The sequence below is a fragment of the Haemaphysalis longicornis genome, unplaced genomic scaffold (genome assembly GCF_048455015.1).
Source record: "Haemaphysalis longicornis isolate Haplotype H1 unplaced genomic scaffold, Haemaphysalis longicornis Haplotype H1 scaffold_8, whole genome shotgun sequence".
Taxonomy (NCBI): domain Eukaryota; kingdom Metazoa; phylum Arthropoda; class Arachnida; order Ixodida; family Ixodidae; genus Haemaphysalis; species Haemaphysalis longicornis.
Genome location: NW_027526445.1, coordinates 70,761,073 through 70,777,363, shown reverse-complemented (window position 1 = coordinate 70,777,363; position 16,291 = coordinate 70,761,073). Strand labels below are relative to the sequence as shown.

The 16,291-nt window shown below is 50.8% G+C and overlaps 1 protein-coding gene across 1 annotated transcript in view; it reads left to right on the top strand.

Annotated features, from left to right (window-relative positions):
• The first annotated feature begins 240 nt into the window (after nucleotides 1–240).
• LOC144149690 (scoloptoxin SSD14-like) overlaps nucleotides 241–16,291 on the top strand; it is a 45,918-nt gene continuing 29,867 nt past the window's right edge. The window contains exons 1-3 of the mRNA XM_077681342.1: nucleotides 241–333; nucleotides 5,745–5,934; nucleotides 11,640–11,809. Of these exons, the coding sequence (XP_077537468.1) occupies nucleotides 261–333; nucleotides 5,745–5,934; nucleotides 11,640–11,809 (433 nt within the window). The 5' untranslated portion in view covers nucleotides 241–260. The remainder of the gene's footprint in view (nucleotides 334–5,744; nucleotides 5,935–11,639; nucleotides 11,810–16,291) is intronic.

The window sequence follows — 16,291 nt, the reverse complement described above, 5'->3', positions numbered from 1 at the left end:
CCCAGTGCTGCAGATAAACTCAAGCTTCGGGCATCCTCGAAATAAAGGAGCACATAAAAAAAGTGCCTTATGTAGCCAAAAATAGTTCTGCAATACCTTCGGTGTCGAGCTACGGAATCACAGTTTTACAGTGGAATTTTTTATTGTAATTACGACGAGATACGTGAACTTTTTTCGCGCCGCTTTTTGCTTTCCAGGCTGTCAATTTCTTTGCCCGTTTTCCTGATGCTCGCAGAACGACGAAAAACGCCACTTCGGTGATGGCACGAACAAGAGCACCGCTCAACGCGACAGAGGACCTGTTCCGAGGGAACCCCAATGCGTCCTTTGTAGGTGAGCGTCGAAACTCCTGTTGGAATAAGAGCGCGGAGTACAGCTGTAAATGCAGCCTAAACGCAAGGTGAAGCATCAGTCGTGACGGGAGAACCGCAACTTGTAGAAATTTATTTGCCCACCGAAATGGATATTGTCACGCAGCAATAGATGACACAGCTTTCGTCGAGGAACAAAAGTTCGCTGGAGCAAACTTTCGTTCCGCTAAGAATTCAGAGAATACACCAGCGCCGAATTAGCCGTCAACAAAATGACGTGCACAAAGCAGCGTCGGCCAATCGAATGCCACGGCTCTTGCCCGGCAGGCATTTATCTTCCCGCACCATACTTTTCTGAGTCGTCGAATTGCATCGAGAACAAAGAAGCGCGTTCTAGTCCAGGGCGGTAGTCTCGTGTTTGTCCGTTTTGAAAACGTCCTTTTGCGTCTGTTTTGTTGCGACGTACTTCCAGTTGTAAGCGGGCTTTGGGTTTACTTTTGCGCAAATGTTCTTGTAAGCACATTTTAAACAACTAAACCTATTTTAAACTATCTTTTATGTATTTATTGTTCCGCCAGGGAACCAACAACAAGGTGACGAAAAATCGCTGCTCCAAATCGTCTGCTCCGAGAAGCCGCGTCTCATAGCTTCGCGGGGCTTGGATGGCGTCACATCCGGGTGTGCGCTTTTAGCCAATCAGAGCTTTTTCAAACGGACAACTTTGAAACGGACACAAAACAGACAAAGCATGTGAATACCACCCCAGTGACGACAGGGCGGAACTCTCCCCTTATCAAATAAGATAGTGCTTGTGCGGCATACAGAAGAGAGAGAGAGAAAGGGAAACACGCACTTTGCTTCGAACGCAGGCGTGGCCAGACGCTGACAACAAAACACACGAAGCATGGTTAGCGGCCATGCTTTGCGTCTCTAGCGGGCTGTGGTACTAGGGCGCAATGCCCTTTCAGATCAGCGATATGTTTCTTGCGTGGTGGATGGCAGTGGCGTCGAATTTTCCCCGGAAACCGAGTACAGTAACGAGTCTACTTACGTAGCACATTTATGCTCCCAACAATCCGTGCAAGGTGCTTTGCATCCATAAAATTGCCCGTGATTTACAACCTGTGCTTCAATGCATTGGATCGTTCAGTTGTATTCTTAAGATTACGGATATCCCCAGGTGGTCAAAATTAACCCGGAGCCCTCCACTACGGAGCGCCTCATCGCCTGCAGTGTAGCGTCGGCGCGTTAAACCTCCTAATCAATCAAATCAACATCGTAGATTCGGGCCAGAGGACTGGTAAAGCATAAGAGGTAAAGAAAAGTGCTCGGAGAAACAAAAAGAATACAAATAGCGAAAAAAATGGCGCAGCTTACACAAGTGGTGCAAGGCTAGAGAAACATCGGAGCTGAGTGTCGACCTAGCGTCTCCCCACGATACCAGGAGAGGGGGAGCAGCCAGACAGCAGCAGTGCCAAGCCGTTTTGGGCGGCAGTGCAAAGCAGAGACCATTAAAGTAGGTACAGTGTTTGATTCAGTAGCAATCGCAGTCACCCCTCTCGTCGTCGTCTTCCGACGGCACACCCGCGTAGGGCAAATCATCTTGTAGCGAGTCCTCGCCCCATTCTGCCTCGACTTCTTCGCCTGCTAGTCTTGTGGCCGTCAGCACCTGTTGACTGGGAAGGAATGCCTTAAAAGACTCATCGTCATCGTCTGCGGCGCGCCTGACCCGTGGCGCGCCGGTCGCTGCACTATGACGACGAAGGCGGGAGCTCCTCGTGTGGCGGAAGCCCACGCGCAAACCTGGACGACGCCAAGCCGTCGCCGCGAGGCTCGCTCTCACGTGCACCCGGTATTTTGTTGTGCTAAAGCCACAGCGCGAAGGCCGTGCCGGGGGCCTCGAGCCGGGAACACCGGGCAGTCGCCGCGAGGCACGTGCGCGCGGGGTTTTATGTCTACGCCGGACGGGTTTCAACCAGGCCTAAACAGCTTTGCTGTTAATATAAGCGCCTGCACTGAGTAAGATGTTGGGATACCGGCATGAGCATTGGCAGGATCTTGTCTTGAGGGGGGAAAGCGCATTGCATTACGCGGAGAGGGAGGGAGGGGAAGGGGGCAATTGTTCTGGGTGGGGCTTGGGGGGTGGGGGGCAAGTTCTCCTCCTGCACCTCTTTGTCGGCGCTCGTGGATCCCGGTACACCTTGACGCGGAGTAACGGCGATGAGATGGGCGAGAATAGGTATTAATTTGGGTAATGAAGATGCTAGAGGGACGCACACAGCGTTTGCTGAAGCCCGACGAGAAGTCTGCTCCCGTAGTAGTACAGTCAAACCCGGCTACGACGAACCCGGATAGAGCGAATTATGCTATATGTCGAACACAAATAATTCAGTTACGGAAATACATAGGAAAAATATTCCTTATAACGAAGTTAACATCCGATATATCGAACTCTGGGCGCCTGGAGTGGCCGCCGAAATGCAGGGTCTCGGAGCGGCGATTCAGATGTGGATTGGCCGTGACCACGGAGCAAGAGTTGCGACTTAGACATTGCACCTCGCACGGAGCGACATGACGCCCGACACTTTCCGTAACTGTTTCCAACGCGCGGGACTCACGACAGAACCCGCGCAGTCCGCGAGTCCGCACCAAAACAGCAGCATCGGTGAACTGTGGGAAGAGCTCCCCCACATTCCTGATGATGTCGCGAGTGAAAGCCGTCCGACGCTTATAATGAAGCGCTTTCGGCAGTCAATGTGCTTCGCCAATGCGTCTTAGATTTTGGAGGACGCGGACTCGAACTGGTCCAAATAATGTTTCGTGTAGAGAATGCTATACTAGTTGAAGCCGCCAAAACAAAAGTGAAAACAAAAATTACCGCTTTTTTCTTTGCAAAGTAGGCAGTTCAGGCGGAAAGTAGCCTTAATACTTGCAATAAATGAATTATTTTGGGTATGGTAACAGCTACTTTACTGTGTTCGTTTTTAGATGCGACGCATCTCTTGCTCTGGGGTATGTCCCTCCTGCGTCGTCGGCGTCCGCACACCAACTGCGCATGTGCAACTCTCCCCCGTTCTTCTCTCCGACAGCTGGTGCAACACTAACTTCATCGCATTTGCATAACAACAGCTGCGAGTGCGTTTCGCTCCACTCGCGTCTGCTCCGGTGCGCAAGTGCGCGCATGCGCGACTCTCCTTCGCTGTCTCCTCTCCTTCAGGCGCTGGGAATATAAAGCGGGTAGCGCGCTGCGGCGGTTCAGTCCATGGAGGAAAGAAAAGTTTAGGAGGGAGCGTCACGTGACAATCGTGAAGCCTAGTCATAAAAAATAAAAACGAAAGACTGATGGGAGGTGTTCTATTCACGTGACAGGCAAGCGGTAGTTCTTTGCGCCTCATGTGGCCTTCGCCGACGCTGCGTGCGTGCGTCTATCCGTTTGGTTGCCGGGGCGTCCGCGTACTCGAGTTTCGGCGACGAGTCGTTGCGCGCAGCTCTGCCTGCAACCCCGAACGCGCAGCGGCCTGATCGTGCGGGCAAAGTGGTCGGACGGGAGAGGCAGAAAACATCTTTGTTTACTGAGCTTTCCGACCCGTCGAAGTTCACGCCGCAGTCGGAGAGTTGTGTGCCGCCGCCGCGTGCAGAAGTGGAAATGATCTTTTCAACTTTGCCGCTCAGGCAAAGTTGATAAGATCAACCATTTCAACTATTTCTTTAACCATTTATTCGCAAGGCGCAGTCAGTCCACAATTCAGCGAGGTCCCTCCCAGGCGTAATCTAGCATTCGTTTTTTTTTTCATATACGTATCGCACCGATCGAGCAGTCCTCAGCGGACAAACAGCCGGCGTACTGCTTGCGACGCGAGGTGGTCACACCCAACAGAAGGGTTCTGAACCCTTTGTTGTCCATTTGCACTGAAGTACGGAGCACCGGAGCACCGGATCACGCCGGAGCACCGAAAAGGCGAACGTATGCAAAAGCGCGCGTGAGCGAAACCAAAGCTAGTTTCACCACCTCCCCGCCAACACGACACTCGTTACGCGCGATAACTCAGCAGAATGCCAAACGCAATCGTCACAGCACACCTGGCAAACACCGCGCAGCTGTAGACGGCTCCATGCTTGTGAATGTTTACGGCGGCGCGTTCGAGCGATCCAACGTTGGAAGTGAAATTCGGCTTGCAGCTCGTGTGGGCGTGTGGGTGCTTCTTAAGAATGCGATCGAAGTCTCGCCTTGCTTTGAACAGCGACAGCGGCAGTACTTCCACGATACGAAGCTTGGAGCGCAACGCTGGCGAACAATCTTGTACGGCGCCTTCGGCGACGGCGCTCGCCTCCATCTCCACCGGCAGCCAGCCGGAGCCACTAAATGCTACCGCGGGCCTGAGCGTGGTGGATTTTCCATAATGCATTGCGCGGGAGGAGCCCGAGGAGAGGAGAAAGCAGCTTCAGAGGAGGTTGGCTTGCCGAAGCTGAGCCGCCTGACGTCATGCTCCCTCCTAACATTTTTCTTCCTCCATGGTTCAGTCAGCGCTGGCTCTCGTTCGACTCCGCGTGACTTTGCTTGACGACTCCGTGCTTAACTTGATGCTTCCGATGAAGACGTGATGGAAGCGACGGTCCCTTCAGCGAGTGGGATGACACAATTCAATACCAGCGTCAGCGCAAACGCTCAAGGCAACATTACGACCAATTGAACCCCCCGATGCGTCGCATCACATCAGGGTTCCCTCGCCTGAAGGTGGGCGTAATTTTGCATGCAGGGATGGTGGAGTTGAGGAGGAGGAGGGGGGCTCCCGTGGATTGCGAACTTGTAACGATAAGTTCGTTATAGGCGGGTTCGGATATATCGAACTATTGGATATAGCGAACTAATCGCGGTGCATATTGCAATTCGCTATAAACGGGTTTGACTGTAACGTGCTCCAGCGAACAGCAAAATCAAAAACCTAGCTGAAGAACAACACATGGAGGAGGTGTGTGCGTGTGGAAGCGCACTGCTCAAGACGGTTCGAAAAGAGTAGCGCACTCCAGTGAAATACGACGAAACATTCAAGCTCATCACCAGTAAAATCCTCACCACAATCAAACATTCAAGCTCATCACCAGTAAAAATCCTCATCACAATCGAACTTAGTTAAAATGCGTGCTGTGAGCAGCCTCGGACAGCCATTATTCGCTGTCCATCGTGGCAGGAGCCGGCAGAAATATTACCGATTTTTATTTTCCGGCAATTATCTCCGGGATAATTGAGATCCATGGGAGAGTCCTTTACCCTGCAGTGTGCGTAGATAGGCTGCTGCTGCTCGTGCTGCTGCTGATGATGATGTTGACCATGTTCCGGGAACTGGCTGCGAACTCCTTATGAGAAGCTCTTGTTGACTAGTCACTTCTACATTACTTGGCTTCCATCCGCGGTGATAATCTGCTTATTTGCAGGTGCCTTGGCCGTGGGAGTATTCGGCGAGCTGAAGGGTTACGAGCTCATACTCAACGTTACCGGCAGCCGTGTTCCATGGCCAGTATTGTTCGAAGAAGCCATCGATTTAGCCGAACGCGGAATCGAGATTGACACCATAATGGCTTCGAAGATAAATGCTACCTGGGCAGATGCGGACGACGCCCTAAGGTGATCACTAAAAAAATTCTTACCCGTGGTTTCTTCGAACCTCTTTAAGTGAACTCGTTGGTGTGCAAACCATGTTCTGAAGACCTAACGTTATAAATTTACCGCGTTGACCATGCTGTGAGCGAAAGCAACTGCCTCCACGGAAATGATTTGAGGTTGTTCCTCTTTGTGGAGGTGGTTGGCCAGCGACGCTGTATTGTGGATACTAATTCTATCAACGGACTGCGTGCTACAGACATCACGCTACAGGCATTCGACGTCTTCGTCCTCTTGAAAGTCCGGGACATACGGGCGCGAACACTACAGGGTTTTAGCATTCCGTCTGCTCCTTCGTTTTCGTTGGTACCGTGTTTCCAGTCAGTGCTGCCAGGAAACATGAATACCTATCTCAAAATCTTTCTGGAAGCAAGACTCGAAACTAAATAGTGTTCATATAGGCACCGATATTGAAAATGGTCATCGAAAACCTCAAAATCGACGGGAAAGCAAGACGCGAAGCTAAATAGTGTTCATATAGGCGCCGATATTGAAAATAGGCATCCAAAACAGGCATTTATAGCCATTTGGGCTCGAACGCCAAAAATGGGCATTTGTAATCTCTACAAAAACGCCATAAACGCCCTTCTTAACCTCTATTTCATGCTCACTTATCAAAGTGGTGCCATAGGAGCACAAAGAACACAATAGGTATTTGCCTGAAATCTGCTCTCTAGTCATAACCTTGTGGTGAATGGTACGCAACCAAGAACCATCGCCTACTTTTATCAGCATAGTCAGATGGACACCACGATGCTCATCTATTATTCCACTGTGCGTTGAACACTGAAATGTGTCGAAATCTAGTTATAGATGATAAGCAACCGACACCAATGGCCTACGGACAGTTTTTGCCTACGGACACAAAACTATCATGGTGCTCTAGTTTTTACAGCACGGATGTAAAACTTAAAAGCAGCTCAGAAACTTCACGAATGTTGTCCAAAACACGCTGTTCCATTTCAGCCGTGGGCAAAACACGGCCAATGATAAACCAGCACCCGTCTAAACGTACACCATGCGGAAAAAACGGTAGAAGAAAAAAGCGAAAAAATGTGAAGGAAATGCAATGGAAAGCTTCAATGCCAAAACGACAAAGAAGAGATTACATGACTGAAAACCTTCATGTTTGCATCGCGGATAAAGCCTTTGACTGCGTAGCCAAAATTTGTGGGTGTCTAAAGGTAGAGGAGTGGGGTAGCCTAGTTTATGCAGTACCGTGTGGCCCGTAGGGGTGAGGGCAAGGCCAGTGAGTTGCTGGACCCGCTGGGCTTCGAGGAGCTTAGAAAGGGGATTGTGCATACCTAATTGCAGAAGGTAGGCAGTAAGCGTGAATGCAGGAAAGCCAGGGGTGATGTTGTACGATTCCCTTTTAAAGGGACGCTGAAGTGAATTTGTCAAGCACCCGGTTTTGCTTGCACTGCGTAGACTGGCTCAAATTACCACACTTTTCATCGTTTATCCGGTTGATAAGTCGTTAATTATTTTATAAAGCGGGAAAGAAGAAAAACTCCATGCGCGGTCTGTGGCGGCCGCACCAACTAGAGCTGTGACGTCGCGAGGAGATGGCACCGTGATTGGACGATGTCCGAGGTTAGCATTCAAACAAGTTTCGGTTTCGGTTCTGTAAAACAACATGCTTGACATCCGACGGCATCGTTGGATGGGCATTCTCGATATCTGAGTAATCGCCGTACCGCCTCTCTGCCATATTGTCGGCTGTAAAATGCCTGAGATAAGCCTCCCAGGACGGCTTGGAATAGTAGAAATCACTAGCCGGGGCCTACGCAGTGGATGAACGCCCTCCGCGTCACCGCTGATGCTCAAATGCCATGCGCTTTTTCCGCATATCCGGAGCATCCGGAGCTTGCCTCACTCATGCCTGTATCGTAAAAAGCGTGTTCGCACCAGGCCAAGGGTGTGCTGATTCAGGCCTGTGCCCACTGCCCGCAAGCAGTCGGTGCCTGTGGCAACAGCGCGCTAACGAGAACTCGCTAGCGCGTCAGTGGCAGTCTGCGCTCGTTCTGCAAACTCGCTCGTGAAGCAGTGAACGTTACGGCCCAAAAATGGTGGACTCAGTTTAGAAAACATCTGCCGAAAACGAAAAAATCACCTGGCAAAAAAACAAAACAAAACGGCGTACCCTCGAGGATTCCAACTTGCGACTTGCAAAACAATAACCTAGCGCTTCAGACCACTCGGCCACAAATCAAACCTGCAATGGCAGAATATATAAGGTATATAATGTATAACCAGTTTACACTTTTATTTAGTTTTATCATTTGAAGTACTTTAGGTGACTATCTGTTGTATAGCGCCCGTGCAGTGGGCATTCCCCAAGTTTCCACAATATCTCACGTCTAGCAATGGCATTTATTAGACGGAAAAGCGTTCGCAGATGCGTAGTCGCGCTGCTGGCCGCTGTGCTTGTTCGCCCAGCGCAAAAAAGTGCTTCCCGCACCCCACTTTTACGCTGTACGGTAAAAATATCAGTTGATTTCATTTCCTTAGTACCTATATTGACTTCGCTGACTCTTCTCCCGCCTTCAAGAGGCCGTATATTTTCCTACTGGCGTACCAGTCACCGAAGAGTCGCATGTGCGCTTGTGCAGCGCTTGTGTGAAGCGACCTTGACTTGGAGCTAGATACAGTGTATAAACTAACCAAGTAAGGAAAGGCACATTCTTTCATTCACAAACGTGTCCTGGCTTCGTTTCAACTGAGCGAACGAATTGCGACGACCCGTCGGCGGCCTGCGGACGAAACGCTGGGCCGACTGACTCTGTCTGAAGGCCGGGGAGCCGTGCAGTAGCGCAGCCAATTGCGAGCTCAGCTCCTCCCGACGTCACACGAAAACGCCACAGAAAATGGGCGAGTGTAAAGAGAGGACAGCATTTTCGAATTAATTTTGCTACTAAATAAAATCGCTTAAACGTGCCCAGAGTGGTCGAAACATGGCCTGGGGACTCCGGACTACAATTTGCGCCAGCAATCCCGCAATGTTTACATATCACTTCAGTGTCCCTTTAAGGGCGTCTTATTTGGGATGTTATTTTGGTTTGAGGTGGACGTAGGGAGTACCATATGTAATGAGGCTGATCAGTAGGGCTTGAACAAGACGGGAGGTGTCTGGTTCTTTTAGGTCATGGCTCTGGGTGCAGATTCTTCTGATGAGATGTATGAGCTGAGTGACTGTGAAATGAAGTTGTGGGGGAATCGCCGCCCCAGAGCCGTCTTCGTGGAACGTCAAACCAATTATACGGAGTGAGGGCACCTGGGGAACGGGCGTGAAACCGATCATGACTGACACGTCCGGAGTGGTATTTGGAGATGGAGGGGGCGGGCTCGAAGCACGGGGAGTGAGGATTTATGTGGTGCACATTTCAGACCACGCTGTTGCAGGTACCTGAATGTGCAATCAATGGCTTGCTGGAGAACGTCTGGTTGATCTCCGGGAATCCACTGTTTGTTCAGAAAGTAAGGTCATCGGCATAGAAAGCGTGCTGAAGGTTAGGGATGGCAGAAAGCTTGGCTGGCAGTAGAAGAAGGGCTATGTTAAAAAAGAGTGGGGAGATTACAGAACCTTGTGGTGTTCCTTTGGGCGGAGTCGGGGAAGGGTCAGACTGGAGGTGGCTAATACGGAGGGTTGCGGTGGGGTTCTTGAGAAAGGCCCGGACGAAGTTGTATGTGGCCGCCCCGCAATTGGTGGTTTGGTGCCCTTGGAGTATTGCCGCATGCTTGACAATAACGAATTCGTCTTGTACATCTAGTGCAAGTATGGAACTGGGGTGCGTTTTGCTTAAATTTTCGATAATTCACTCTTTAAGTTGTACAAGCACAGCTTAAGTAGACAGGTGTGTTCGAAACCAAACATGGTGTGAGGCTAGCGTTCATTGTCCTCCAGGAATGCGGTAAGTCGGGAGGGAACGAGGTGCTCGAAGAGTTTACCCAGGCATGATGTGAGGGAAATAGGGCGGAGATTGTCAATGGAGATTGGTTTGTGCGGTTTGGGGACGAAGGGTGATGTCGGCGTGGGCCATTGAGGAAAAAGGGGGCCGGCTGCCCTGTGCTTGTTGAAGACGGTAACAAGGGAGTTGAGGGTGTCTTCTTCGAGATTTCGTAAGGTCTTGTTGGTTATTTCATCTCTTCCAGGGGTGGTATTGCGCGTGATGCGGGCGAGGGCCTGCTTCAATTCTTGAATATAAAAGGGGACATCAGCGCAGGGTTCGCTGTACCCATGTAGGCGTCAGATGAAGGAGGTGGCGAGGTTTGCGGGGGATAAAAAAAACTTCGTGCGTACGGTGTCTAGAAGGTGGTCTGGGGGATAGTAGTTATGAATCACGCGTTGAATATGGTGATACGTGGCAGCCTTGGAGAGTTTTGATCCCAGCAGATGTCTCAGAATACGCCACGCACGCTTGGTGCTAAGCCTACCCTGCAGCTCGTCACAGAATGAGCGGCAATTCTGGGTGAGAAGGGTTCGAGCGTATTCCGCGGCATGCTGGGTGACTTGAGCGATGCGGCTCTTTAGCGCGTCTTTCAGCGCGTCTTTGAGCGCTTGCGCGTCTTTCAGCTGTTTACTAGCCTCATCCGGCCGCCCACAAATGTGCTGAATGGGCGTCCACAGATGGATTGGCTGTAGTGAGGGTGATTTCTTCTTCTGAACCAAGGACAAAAGCTGCGATGTTCATTCTTCGAGGTCCGTGATGTCATCTGGCGGGGATGTGGGATCCTTGCGGGACGAGGGCCAATCAGTGAGAGTAGCGTGTTCGATTTTACGCTTGTGAGGAAGGCGGCGAATAGATGGTCAGTCCCCAAAGTGTGGGTAGTCTCTGCCTTTCGAGGTGAGGGGCATTTCGAGCGAAAGTCAGGTCAAGGATGGTGTCGCGTTAAACACTGTTCTCTGAACGAATCGGAAGGGCTATGTCGTTGAACAGCGTGAATGCGTGGTACTGCGTTGCGTGAAGGAGAGCAGTGCCTTTCCTTGTGGCTTGGTTGTAACCCCATGGGTGGTCGGGGCATTGAAATTCCCAAGCAGGAGAAGAGGGTTAGAGCCGGCTTTCTGTGTAGCATTCAAGAGGAGGGGGTCGATGTACTGAAGCGGGTGTTGCGGGCGACTGTACACGTTGAGGATAAAGAGGCTGTGTTGACCCGGGTGAGTTTGGAGAATCTCGACGAAAGTGTGGTTAATGGATGAAGAGATACGATGCTGTTTCGCCGTGAACGTTTTAGAGACAAACAGTGATGTGTGGTGAGAGGGATCCTGGCTGAAACATTCGTAGCCACGGAGCGTTGGGGTTGGTGTAACGGTTTCCTGGAGGGCAATAACGTCCGGGGGAGATTAGCATATGTACTTACCGAGCAGGGCTTTTTTGCTGTTAGTGTTGTTTTTGCGAAAGGAAGCGCTACAAATTTTCGCTGCAGCAGTAGCTTAAGCAGAAATGCTCCGAATAAATCTCTTCTAAACGATAGAGATATGGCCGATTTTTCGTTTTGCGTGCTTTTCCAACATCGTGAAATCAGATGCAGCAACCTGAGCACAAAACCTGGCGACATAACGGAGCGAGCTCAGCGGTGCTCACGAATGCCCCGCTGGCAGTGAAAGCTTGAGTGCCCGCTAGTTTTTGCACGCACAGGAGGCAAAGTTGTTCAATTCATTCTATTTTCAGGAAGCATTTGATCGACAAGAAAACTATGCGTTTACTGGGGATCGGCGACATCTACACGAACAAAGAACTGGCTTCGACACTACGCAAAATCGCCAATAGCACGAAGCGCGGCCGCTACTTCGACTCTGGGCAGGATATTGAAGATATGGTCAAAGAACTCCGCAGCAGCGGTAAGCCTGCTTCTGCACTTTGTCTCTCGTCCTTGTAGCAGCGCCGTTCATCAAATGGGGCCTTCAGCATTATTGGTGTCCTGTATTTAAATTGCGGTCTTACGCGCCGAAGCTACATACTCCTTATCTATTCGGGGGGCCGTTAGTGGAGAGCTGTGAACTAACTTAGAGCACTAGTAAATCTTAAACCTAGGCCTGATTCACTTGTATTCTTTTTTCAGCATTTTTTGATGAGTGCTTCAGGACACTTTGCTTGATCTTGGAATCAACGTGAAAGCGGTACATCTCCAAGTAAATCGCGGTACACAGTGAATGGCTGTGTGCGTCTGGTATACGCCAAGTGTTACACTCCTTGTTTATAATTTGCTTGCTATCGGGGCAGCTGTAAACAGTGCACCAGTAGGTACAGTCTTTGCCAAAATTTTGTCAGCCATGGCGACCGTGGCCGGAGCAGGCGCGTGGCCAAGGAGGGGCGCTGCGGTTGCCGCTTTCGGCTGGTTCGTGGCCGGTGGGATAAGGGCAGCGCGCCGCCGGTTTCTCAGAGCAGGCGCTTTGCTGCAGCGGAGGCCCTTCGCAACGCACTTATCGCGGCATCGACACTACCAAAGCAAGAGCAAAAGTCCCTGCTTCCTCCCCACCCCACTCTCCTTAAGCCGCAACCACACGCAGAGTATTTTCCGCGTTTTCGACTCGCGGCAGCGTACGTTGCCGAAATGCATGGCGACGCGAGCTGACGCGCGAGGATGTCTATGTTAGCCAGATAACTGCGTCGACGCAGCGCGAGAAAGCATGCGAAAGCAGGCGGCATCCTACGGGTTTCATGTCCATCTCATGGTTTGGGGTGATTACTTTCTGCAAAAAAATCATTTTTTTTTAACTTGCGGTAATGGGCTGCCTTGAAGCCCACAGGATGTGGGATAGAGCGGATGGGCCTGTGCAGAGGGCGCAGTCCGGGGATGGTACTTGTGCTGGGTGGATTAGGTGCAGACGGTATGGATGTGGGAACGTGTTTGTATGAGTCTGCAGTCTTGCTCTTGGGCTGTTATGAGTTCCGAGTGTGAGGGTGCTAGCTTTCGGCGGCAGAGGCGCTAATATTCCGTAATGTCGGTATAGTTAAGGAAACTGTCTCTGGCGGACCTTGCCCCGTGGGATTCCTCGGGCGCCACTCCAACTCGGAGGGGAAGATCTTGAGCCTGAGAGTGTGCGGGTTCATTCCCTTCCTCTCCCTTGTGGGCCGGTGTCCAGAATATGTCCACTGGTGTGAGGGGGGGGGGGGATTCCTCTGAAGGATTTTGAGTGCCAGGAATGAAATATTGCCCTGGGCGAAATTTTGAATAGCGGTTTGGGAATCTGAGATAATTGTGGCGTCCGTGGGGCGTTGAGTCAGTGCTACGGCTCTTGCTGCTTCGCCCGCCTAGGCTGGATTTTTCGCACGGATAACCATCCGTACGAAAAACCATACGGATAACCATTGCATGCAATGGTGACTCGTCTGTTCTTGTTAAAACGATGACGAATGCTGTTTTGTGTCGGTATTCGGCTTCATCCACGAAGAGGGTGTTTTGACCTGGAGGGTATTTTTTGTAGGTATTGGGCCCTAAGTTCTCTTTTATACTGGTGATGTGCTGGGTGCATATGCTGCGGTAGTGGTTTTCTAATGGGTGTAATTATTGCTTTCATTTTTTTGGGGCTTCTATGAAGATTACAAGTGCTTGAATCAGGTGAATTTGGGCTCGCTTTTTGTCCTGCTTTTCGATTGGTGATTGTTTTCATGGGGCATATTGTTTGGCTTACATGTGTTGATATATTCTTGGTGTGTATTGTATTTGAGCGATTCGCTTGTATGTGCAATCCTTGCATTCTGATTACTTTAACTATGATGTTGAATGTGCAGTGAAATCTGTGGAGGTTGTTCTCTTTCTTTCTTTTGGGTGGGAGCGGGAGTAATTCTTACTTGGTAGGTGAGAAGGTTAGTCCTGCTTCATTTGAAGCTTTCCAGACTGCCTCTGCTTCTTTTTGAATGGTGTGTCCTATGTGACCGTTGCTGCCTCCATGTATCCATAGTGTGATGCCATCCGCCTGAAGAGTGTATTTAAGTGTGGGTATTTTGTTTAATTATATTCGGATGTTTAGTATTGCTACGTTGAAGAAGTGTGGTGACAGGCCGGCCACTTGTAGGGTACTCTTGTACAGTTATGGTGTCTGATTTGACATATCCTACTGATATTGTTACTACTGTATTTGAGAGGAAGTTTTGGAGTGAAACACCACAACCAGTTTGTTCCGTTTGCCGCATTCGGAGGGCTCAAAGCAGAGGGCACTCAACTGAAGACACGATATACATTTCCTTGGTACACCAAGGTGTCGAAGTATTCTCGTTCAACGGCGTCACGTGCGAGTAGTGGATGATTTTCTGACCTTTCTCGTGCATTGCGGCGTTTTTGGTTGCAAGCTGGTCAATGGCCTCACGTAGGTCATGCGAAGATGGATAGGTGGCTTGCAGAAGCTCTTTCGCTGCCTTGAGCAGCCTTGTAATGGCGCCGTGAAGGACGAGTCACTGTGGGCGTAGCTTAGCCATTGTAGAATTATGGTCGGTTGTCGGTAGGCGGTCAGGGCCAGCCGTGGTGACTTACGGTTGAGGACGGGCAAATAGTAGCCAAAACAGTAAGGTTCTGCTAACGTCAAACCGGAGGTGGCACCGTGGTCTCCTTCGTGGCATGCCGTCATCTTCCCAGGTTTCGCCGAAATCATGTAGCTGAAGAATGACGCAATAGAGACTCGGGCCACGGCCGCCCAAAACAGCTTTGGTACATTTATTCGTACGGGTAGTTTGCACACGATGATGCGCGTATCCAATGGTACATTTGTGGTATCAGAGTATGTCACCGGAAACTTATTATTGTTTCCGAAAAATGTAGAGTAGTTGAAACTTACTGGCACAATAACCTGCAACTTGTTGAAATAAGCGTGGACGTGCACCTCCCTTAATGTATCACCAGCTGTGCCACAGGGCTCGATGTTATGTCCCTGACTATTTTTGGTTTATATAAATGTTAGTCTACGGTTGTTCCCCCTTTTGTCCTTGATTGATTGAATAAACGTTTATTGAACCCTGCAGACGACGTGTTTATGCGCCGCAACGTGGGCTCCTTGTCTTCCCAGGGGTGGTGTGGCTACTGGGCTAGGGACTCGAGCTCGCCGTTGGTGGCTCGCAAGCCCCCTGCCTTTCGAGCACCCCCAGGACCCGCTGGGCGGCCCATAGTTGTAGCTCGTAGTACGGCTTCTTCTAGCTGTGGCTGGATGACTTGTGATGTAGGTTCATCTGGGTGTTTGGTACATTCCCGTAGGACATGCGCCAGGTTGGCCCTTCCCTTGCGACAGGCTTGGCATATTTTCGACGGCTGTCTCGAGTGGGTACGGCTCCTATCTGCAGTTGGCGTCACGGCTTCTGCTTGGCTCAGACGCGGCTGTGGGGGTGAGAAGGTCCGGAGGGCGAATTGATAATCATTGCTTATTTCACCGTAGTCGTTCATGCAGTCCTCTGTGCAGAACCACTACACCGAACGGCTGGGGCGGCGGCGCGGTGGGTTAGTACTCGCGCGGTCGAGTGTGCCATCTCGTTGGGGTTCGTGTTGATCCCGGACACATTCTCGCCTTCCATTTGATTTTATTGTTCCTTGCGCTGATGGAAAGTGACGTAGTATTGGCGCCACTTCCGTGCAGCTGTGGTCCTTGGCAAAGTTTATAACTGCCGTTCTGGAGTCTGTGATTGCTGTCGTGCAGTCTGCGTAGGTGATGGCCAGGGCGATGGCTACCTTCTCCGCGTGTGCAGCTTTTGTGCATCGTGTACTCGCTGCCGTGGTAGTTGCTCCTGTGGTTGCTGTGACGACGGTTACCGTAAAGGCATCGTTCTGGTATTCCGCGGCGTCTATGCATCTTGCTTGCTCTTCGCTGGCGTGGCGGTTGATGAGGGCCTTCGCTATCGCCGAGCGCCGTTTCTTGTTGTAGATCGAACACATGTTATTGGGTAGCTGCTATACCTTGATTAGACGGCGTATTTTCAGTGGTATGGCGGTTTGGTTGTAGTCGTTGTCTTGGCTGTTGTACCCTAGGCTGGCCAGAATTCACGCCCTGTCTGGGTTGTAGTCAGTCGTTCTAACTGTGCCGCTCGCTGCGCTTCGGCGATTTCCTCGGTCGTGTTGTGGATGCCTAGCTGGAGGAAGAGCACCGTGCTTGTTGTTTCGAACAGACTGTGAACCACCTTGTAGGTGTTTTGTATGAGTGCGTTCATTTTATTTCACTCGTCTCGAAGCCAGTCGTGGTGGCAGCCAGGTACGCGATGTGGCTAACCACGAAGGATCGGATCAGCCCAATCAGGTTGTCTTCCTTCATGCTCGCTCTTCTCGTTGTGATCCGTTTGACGAGTCGCATTACGTATACTGCATTGGCGATTAGGCTTAGCACCGTCTCGCCGTTTCGCTC